This window comes from Pseudochaenichthys georgianus, chromosome 18 (assembly GCF_902827115.2).
Source record: "Pseudochaenichthys georgianus chromosome 18, fPseGeo1.2, whole genome shotgun sequence".
NCBI lineage: Eukaryota > Metazoa > Chordata > Actinopteri > Perciformes > Channichthyidae > Pseudochaenichthys > Pseudochaenichthys georgianus.
Genome location: NC_047520.1, coordinates 8,365,668 through 8,374,470, shown reverse-complemented (window position 1 = coordinate 8,374,470; position 8,803 = coordinate 8,365,668). Strand labels below are relative to the sequence as shown.

Below are 8,803 nucleotides of genomic sequence, written 5' to 3'. Positions count from 1 at the left end.
AGTCTATGTGTCATACACATGAACTCAAACATGACTTTGTTATTATACAAATATGCTCAACACTCCCACTCAAAGACATGTTGATAACTCTCTACAGTGGTACACAGAATCCAAATAAACAAAACAAAAGCTTCTCTAGCAGTGTTCAATTTGTATACCTGCAATTTACATTACTCTCCAAACAAATACCCTTTGAACTTGTCAAATTGTGCCTTTGTCAACGGCTTGGTTAGGACATCAGCTACCATATCTGCAGTAGGACAATATGTAATAGATATCTTCCCCTCAGCATGTGCAGATCGTACAAAATGTATTTGATGTCTACATGCTTGCTTCTCTGTCTGGATACAGGGTTTTTGGATAGATACTTTTATTGTAAAAACAGTCAGCTGATCGAATGCAGCTATGTCCACATCTACACTCCATCCGCTGATTATTTCTATTTGCCTCACTTTATGAGCTTCACATCACTTGTGCCTTGTACCGCAGAGTTTGCAACGTCACAAATAAATGGGGCCAATCTTCAGTCAGATGTGAATGTGTAATCTAACATTTTCAGTAAGAATAATGGACAAAAGGAATGCAAATACAAATACAATTTATTGAAATGTGAACCAAAAGTTAATCAAATGTTTTAAATAAAAAGCACATATGGACAGAAGGTGTAAACCTATTAAATGTATAAGTAAACACATTTAGTCAAATAAAGTGACAGACTAGGCCTGTGCAGTTGGTATCGGCTTTGCCCAGCATGGGCTCCTTCATCAGCCCTGGTCCTCCTCGCAGAGGAAAGACCCTCAGTCCTCTCCAAACCAACAGACAGGACGTCCATCACACAGAGGTTTCTCCCTGAAGTCTCTGCTGCTCTCTGGACACCAGGCTGTCTCAATCCGTCCACACTGAATATGAGGGGGGAAATGAAAATAATAAATGCTTTAGACAATAAGAAACATAAAGTTGACTGTTGAGTTGCTCAGTTTTTACTGTATAACTAATATCTCAGGTTAAGAGGCACATTCAAATAAAGATTGGTCTTTAAATACATTTTGTCTTTTGAATTGTTTGTCTAAAGTCAAGGATCTAGAACTGGTACTTAGTTTGAATAATACAGTCTGGTTATTATGCTGTTTGGAGGAGGCCTCACAGGTAAGAGCACTAACTAGCTACCATCACATGTACCTTAGCTTGACTTAAATGTATAAAACGTATAGTTAAGTGATATCAAAATATAAATAACTAATGTCATGCAAACATTAATATTTGCTTGATTCCATGTGTTGAATTTAGCACAATTGCATACAAACGTTAAGGGGTTTTAAGATTCTGAAGTATTATGCTAAAAACTCAATAACTTAGATTATTATTTATAGTTTTGCTGAATAGTTTCATGGCCGCTTACCTTAGAAACGTAAAATGCGACGGCAGCGTGCAGATGGGGAGCATGTTAGCTTAGCTTGGTAGCTTCAGCTAGCTCTGGAACTTCCAGCTCGGTGGCAGCAGGTCCCGCCTCGGCTCCGCCTCTTTGCCCTTATTTGGAGCAGGCTGGAGAAGGCGGGAGTTGAACTCTGACGTAACTGTTGAGCCGTTAGTGGCCGACTCCGCCTACTAAGGGCTTCACGGCAACTCTGCAGAATCCTATGGGTGACGTCACGGACCCTACGTCCATTTATATATACAGTCTATGTGTCATACACATGAACTCAAACATGACTTTGTTATTATACAAATATGCTCAACACTCCCACTCAAAGACATGTTGATAACTCTCTACAGTGGTACACAGAATCCAAATAAACAAAACAAAAGCTTCTCTAGCAGTGTTCAATTTGTATACCTGCAATTTACATTACTCTCCAAACAAATACCCTTTGAACTTGTCAAATTGTGCCTTTGTCAACGGCTTGGTTAGGACATCAGCTACCATATCTGCAGTAGGACAATATGTAATAGATATCTTCCCCTCAGCATGTGCAGATCGTACAAAATGTATTTGATGTCTACATGCTTGCTTCTCTGTCTGGATACAGGGTTTTTGGATAGAGCTATTGCTCCCTGGTTGTCCTCATATATCTTCACTGGTACATGTGGGCTATTACGGTCTACCCCTTTTAATAGCTGTACAAGGTACATGCTCTCTTGAGTAGTAGCCGCTAATGCCATGTACTCGGCCTCACAGGTCGATAGCGCCACTGTTGGCTGCTTCCTGCTTTTCCAGGATATAACTGGACCATTTTCAGTTAAGCTGAAACAATATCCAGTTGTGCTTCTCCTATCATTTTGATCGGCTGCCCAATCAGCATCACTGTATCCCTCAAGCTTTAGGCTTTCCTCACTTTTCTTGTAATGTAGCTCTTGGTCTATTGTACCCTTTAGATACCTCAACAGTTGTTTTGCTGCAGCCCAATGTTGTTGTTTTGGTTCTGCTAGGTGTTGTGATAGTTTACTCACAATCCAGCTCAGATCAGGGGGGTATACTGTGAAGCAGGATTTTCGCTTAGCCGGCTAAATTCAGGGAAAACTCCGGCTTTCCGGTCCTACGAAGCTGGTTCTCTTTTTAGCAGGCTAGATCTCCATGGTAATATATGCTAAGCAGCTAACCTGGTCGGGACCAGGTTAGGTTGCAGGCTAAGAGCTCAACTCAGTGAAAGCACCGCCTGCTGACCAATCAGAGCTCAGTGTGCGGAGTTTAAAGCGATCAAGTCATATTACAGGAGAAAGGAAATACAGAAAAGCTGCCGTCGCAGGAAAGACGGCCGGCAAAAATCACCGACTGTGTGAACGTGAACATTAATACAATATCACCTCCCATCTTCAGAGCAATCTGACTATTATAACATTAGCGTTAAGAAAGCTTACTTAAATATCTGCCACGACATAAGTAACCGGATCAGAGTAACATTAAGTACAGTCCGCGGCATATCACTTCATAATGTATCATATATTTCCTTATCTGAGTCAGATGAGCCGTATCTGGCCGTGCAACACTCACAGTGTCACATACTGTATGCAGAAGTATTATTTTAAGCAACACATTAAGTTGACGAAACACTCTCGAGTCAAATGTAATTAAAGTCAGATCGTGTCTTAGAGACGGGCAGTGATATCATAAACCTGTTAATGTACGCATTCAAACACTTTTACCAGCTGTATTCACCTTGCAGGTGCAGCTATGTGGCTTTGATCCTGGATAAAGTGTTTAAGTCATGGATATTTAATTTAACTTCTTCATATGTCTAATATTATAGTTGACTTTTCATTCAGGAAGTATGACGCTGCGCTGTCAGTACGCTTCTCCATGTTTGTGATTGGTCGAATGCTCCAAATACCACCCCTTTCATGTGAACGCGCACCTAACTAGATAGGACACGGCTGGCTTGAACGATCCACTTGATAACCAGCGTCGTAGGACCGTTTAGCGAGAGCGCGTATGTTTTGGATTAGGCCAACCGGCTAACTCAAACATATCCAGGTTAGGTTGAACCAGCTTCGTAGTATAGGCCCCTGGTCTAGTACATGTCATAATGTATATCAAGCTACCTACTATCTCTCTGTATCCTGTTGAATCGATAACTTCACCCTCAGTGTCAAAATGTAACTTTTGCTCGCATGGAGTTGACCTTGGTTTGCATTCTGACATGCCAAACCTCTCTAGCATCTTTGCTATGTGTCTCTTTTGGCTCATTTTGATCTCCCCCTGACTCTGTGTAAAGTCGATACCTAGGAAGTGTTTAAGTTCACCCAAATCTTTCATTTTAAACTTCCTCTTCAACATCTCTTTGACATCACTGAGTGAGCCGTTGTTATTGGCCGCTATAAGTAGGTCATCTACCCATATCAGCAGAATAACTCCTTCTTTCTCAGACTCTTTTCTGTAGACACAATGATCAGCATCATTTTGCACAAACCCATTCTCTGTAAGATGATCATGCAGTAACTTGTTCCAGTTTCGCCCGGATTGCTTTAAACCATACAATGACTTGTTAAGTTTGCACACTAAGTGTTCCCCTGTTTTGGATTCTGCCTCAAAACCTTCGGGCTGTTCCATATATAACTCGCAGTCTATTGGTGCATGGAGATAAGCTGTCTTCACATCCATTTGGTGTAGGATAAGATCCTCCTGTATAGCCACCTGCATCAATGTACGTACAGAAGTCATATTTGCTGTCGGTGAAAAAGTTTCCTTGTAATCAATTCCCTCTACTTGACTATAGCCTTTAGCTACATATCTGGCTTTAAAAATCTCAGATCCATCTGGGCTTTCCTTTACTGCATATACCCAACGACCTCCCACTGCTTGCTTTCCCTTTGGCAGTGTGGTCAGACTGAAGGTCTCATTCTGTCACGGAGGAGTGAAGGAAGCAGGACCCAAATGCAGATAACTTTTGAGAAACCCTTTATTCCAAGGATAAAGGATAAATGACAAACACAGAACAGAACACTCTCCGGTGAACTCCGTCACCAACAAACAATGACCCAACACTGAACACAGACAGAGACAAGACTAAATACAAGAAGGGGTAATCATGACAACGAGAAACAGCCGGGCAGGGGAGGAGAAACACAAGGACAACAGGTGAACACAATCGGGTAATCAGGGAGGGAAACAGACAGAAAGCAGACAGGCAGGAAACGGGGGTGAACACTTAACACAATAAGACAGGAAACCCAAAGACAAGAAAAACACAGACAAAACTACAAGCGTGACATAACATGTGAATTGTGACACATTCTCTGTTAAAGAGTTTATCTCCTCTTTCATTGCATCAGCCCACATTTTTGATTTCCTAGAGCCTACAGCCTGCATGTATGTTTTGGGTACGTCACAAGCAACCCTGTAGAAATAATCTACATTTTCACCTTCATCTTTACAATCAGCCTTACACTGATACTCCATTAAATATTCTGGAGCGTTTCTTTGTCTAGTGGGATAGCGTCGTGCACTCTCTCCCTGTTCTCTTTGAGTACCATCTGTCTGGATCTGACTAGCCTCAATATTCTCCTCACTATAGGACTGTACACCCACATTAGGCTCTCTCTGATTCTGGTTCACCATTTTTGTCCCTGCTGGTGTTGTGGGAATAGTTTCTCCATAAGTGTCATCATCCATATTATGATTTGTCTGAGTCTGACTATCTGCACTACTCTTTGTGATACATTTTACCAGCCTATGTTTCAGGACTTTCCCTGTCTCAGGATAAAATACTTGGAATGCTGGGCTATATTTGTCGTATCCTACAAAAATACCCTTTGCACATCTAGAATCTAGCTTCTTCTTATCCTGTTTATACACGTAGCATTCTGAGCCAAATATTTTCATGTTGGACAAGTTGGGTGTTTTGCCAGTAAAAACACGGTATGGTGTCTGCTCTAGACGCTTACAGTAACACCTGTTACGTATCTGTGCTGCTGTCTGTACAGCATATGTCCATAACTGCTTTGGGAGTTTGCTCTCCAATAGCATGCATCGTGACATCTCAAATAAGGTCCTCCAACCTCTCTCAGCAGTACCGTTCTGGTGAGGTGAGTATGGGGCACTTGTCTCGTGCCTTATCCCTTTCGTCCTAAGTAAAGTTTGAAACTCATGCCCAGTGAATTCAGTACCGTTGTCAGATCTTATGCACTTAATGTGTCCATATGGAGCAGTATCCGCTAGGAATTTTTCAGCAGCTTTTGCTGTATCACTCTTTGCTTTGATAAAGTAGGGAAAAATCATCCCACTATAATCATCAGTAAATGCTATTGCATATCTGTACCCGTCTTTATCTGCTGGTTCTATTGGACCGCATAGGTCTGTATGTACTAGCTCTAGTGCTGTCTTAGCTTTTGCATCTGCCTGCCTGTTTCTGCTTTGAGTAAATTTTCCCTGCGTACATGTTTCACAGTTATGGTTAGAAATGTCATGTTTCCCTTTGATCGACATACCTTTAACCACTTTCTCAAGTTTAGACACATCCTCAAAATTACAATGACCAAATATTCTATGCCATGTCTGGATGTCATGACAACCATTACAAACATCATCAGTATTTTCATCCTCTACTGTGCTAAGGTAATATAGCCTACCATACACATCCATTTTAAACTTAGTACCATTTTGATGAATCAGCCAATCATCACCGTCTTTGAAGCGGACCTCAGCTCCGCTGGCTGTCGCTGCTTTCACGGAGAAAATGTCCTGTGGAAAAGATGGGATGTAAAGCGCTTGTTTGAGCCTCGTTTTCACTTGCCGTCCCTCGCTGTCGAGCAGAACAACTTCGGCTTCTCCTCTCATCTTCGCCATCCCGGTCGTTTTCGTTCCATCTGCCAGCTCTATCACATGTTCCTCGGGTCTAAAACTCTTATCGATTGTCTTAAACTTTGCCGGGTCATTAATCATGTGTGTCGTGGCACCACAGTCGACCATAAGACCTCTCTTATTTCCTACTTGATTTTGACAGTCACTTATTTTGAAAAAGAATGATGCACCGGTATCATCCTCCGTGTCTCCGTCTGCCTTCTTCACCTGATCACGGCCCAGCCCTCTGCCTCGGCCCCTTCCTCGGTGTGGCGTGTCGCTCCTCTCGCCTCGCTTGGATCTCGTTAGGGCATGTCCTAGCCATATGCCCCATCTTTCCGCATGTGTAGCATTCAGTGTCGGCTAAGTCCATCTTCTTCCCTCTTCCACGTCCTCGTGTCCTCGCCCCGCTAGTCCTCATAACGCCGTCCTCGTCCGTTTTCATGTCACTCGTCCTATATTTGTCAGTGCTCTCATAGCTCCGCAGTTTAGTTTTGAACTCACCGAACGTTAGACGGTCGTTGGTTTGAGTGACGTGCACGACAAACGGGTTGAATGAGTCCGGTAACCCCTTCACTACCATGGCAATCTGCAACCCGTCACTGATATTTTCTTCGGCCCTTCTCAAAGACGTGAATATAGTCTCCGCTCGAATAATATAATCAGTAACAGTCTCGTTGCTTGCTTTGTGGAGAGAAGAGAGTTCACAGTACAGGCTCACGACTCGTGGTTTGTCCTTTCCCGCGTAGTGCTCTCGGAGTATTGCCAACGCTTTTCTTCCATCTCGTTTCGCGTCTCTCATTATGAGTGATAAACTCTTATTATCTAGACACTGCACTAATTCAGCATATGCCTCTGCATTCTTTGTTGCGTCTTCTTCAAGTGCTTGTTCGTCGTTGTAGTCTATCGCTGGCTCTTCCAGGATAACTTCACTGAGGCTGCGCAGTTCCATGTGCGCCAAAAACCTCGTCTCCCATAACTCAAAGTTTTTCTCGTCACCGTCGAATAACAACTTAAACCACCTTTGGCCTCCTTGACTGGGCCCATAACCTGTTGCGTGAGACATTATATTCAGCAGAAGTCTCCACGTTTGCAGTCAACCAAAGTAGCTTGCAAGTATGCTAACGGACAGAAGAAACACACGACCACATCGCTCAGAGTTTGGCCTGGAGTACTGCCGTTTATTGTAACTGCGCATGCTCATTAGCATCACCACGTTTCAGGCACATTCTGATGATGTCATACACATGAACTCAAACATGACTTTGTTATTATACAAATATGCTCAACAGCGTAGATGCTGCATTAGCAAAAAACAGCACAGAAGGCTTTCCTCAAAGTAAAATATTTGAGTCTTGAGCAAGAGTTTGATTGACGGGTAATTATTCCAATTACCTTCCAAGTAAGTGCCTGCTCTTTTCCAAACACTTCCAAACACTGGCAACAATTCAAGTGTTTACCTCTGCAAGAGATTCTTTGCTATTCTGAAGCACGCAAAATTAATTGTTTGACATTGTTTTTAACATTTGCATCTGAAGTTGCTTGAACTTACCAATCATGACAACGAGTCTGCAGCGATGGCAGCAGCTATCTGAGGCTTTGAAGTGGCGCTGTTCCATCTTAGTTTGGCGTGTTAGCATGCTAACATTAGCATTTACTATAAAGTACAGTGGGGCTAGAAGGGAGGCTTACAAAACCCACAGCAGACATTAGCAGCTGTTTTCACTGTGAAGTTTAATATCTATAAGCAGCATCACCTTGATGACTGTGAAGCATGAATCAGCAGTTAGTTGACGGGCGAGCTTTCAACATGAATCCAAACAGTCTGAAGACAATGTGTTGTTAATGAGAAGGACATAAGTAGAAGATGTCTTACTCCTCTCATTCTTTCTCATCTGCACCCTCACCCTTTTATGTTTTCAACAAAGCATCCTTTAATCACTTTGACTATGAACACAAACCCCTAATGGCTCCCAGGGGTACGTTACGGCAGCCATCTTTACAAATTCCTTCAGTGCAAAATTAGAAAGTGATTCAATATTAATAAGTATATTGTTGGTCTAAAAGCGCGTGTGCAGTGATGAAAGTATGATGAAAAGCTGCATCATGGGAAATATTCAAGACGATGGGAGAGGAAAGAGTTTTATATACAGAACATGACATTTGATGTGTAAGCCTGGCTAGTTGTTTCAGTACTAAGAACACATTAAATACCTTGACTAGCTTTTTGAAATATGCTAGGTTGTCATAATTAAATGCATTAATTACCATAGTCCTTCAAATTGTAATGAAGCTGCTAATTTGTATAAATGGTTTGGATTGTGTCATAGTCTGCTCCATCATTCACCAGTAGTTTTCCATTCACCTGTCTCACCTGTTTCCCACACCCACTCGTTAGCTCACTCTCTTTCTCTTCTGCACCCATTAGCTTCTGCCAGTATTTAAACCCGCACCTTACACACACTCTTTGCCAGATTGTACTTTGCCTCATGCTTGTCTTTCCCGCATTTGAAACTAGATTGCCTACCC

General features: G+C 42.3%; 1 protein-coding gene across 1 annotated transcript; it reads right to left on the bottom strand.

Annotated features, from left to right (window-relative positions):
- Positions 1-1,917: 1,917 nt before the first annotated feature.
- Positions 1,918-6,280, bottom strand: LOC139435786 (uncharacterized). The gene is made up of 3 exons (XM_071206645.1): positions 6,228-6,280; positions 3,506-3,869; positions 1,918-2,466 (listed from the first exon to the last, which is right to left on the bottom strand). The coding sequence occupies exons 1-3, from the start codon at positions 6,278-6,280 to the stop codon at positions 1,918-1,920; spliced, it is 966 nt and encodes a 321-aa protein (XP_071062746.1).
- Between the last annotated feature and the right edge of the window lie 2,523 nt (positions 6,281-8,803).

Excerpts from the sequence above, each read along its gene's own strand:
- LOC139435786 (XM_071206645.1), bottom strand. The coding sequence starts at position 6,280 with ATGGCGAAGATGAGAGGAGAAGCCGAAGTTGTTCTGCTCGACAGCGAG. Across the intron at positions 3,870-6,227 it reads CTGCTCGACAGCGAGGGACG|AAAAGAGTCTGAGAAAGAAG; the intron begins GCAAGTGAAAAC and ends TTGTGTCTACAG. Across the intron at positions 2,467-3,505 it reads ACATTATGACATGTACTAGA|CCTGATCTGAGCTGGATTGT; the intron begins CCAGGGGCCTAT and ends ACAGTATACCCC.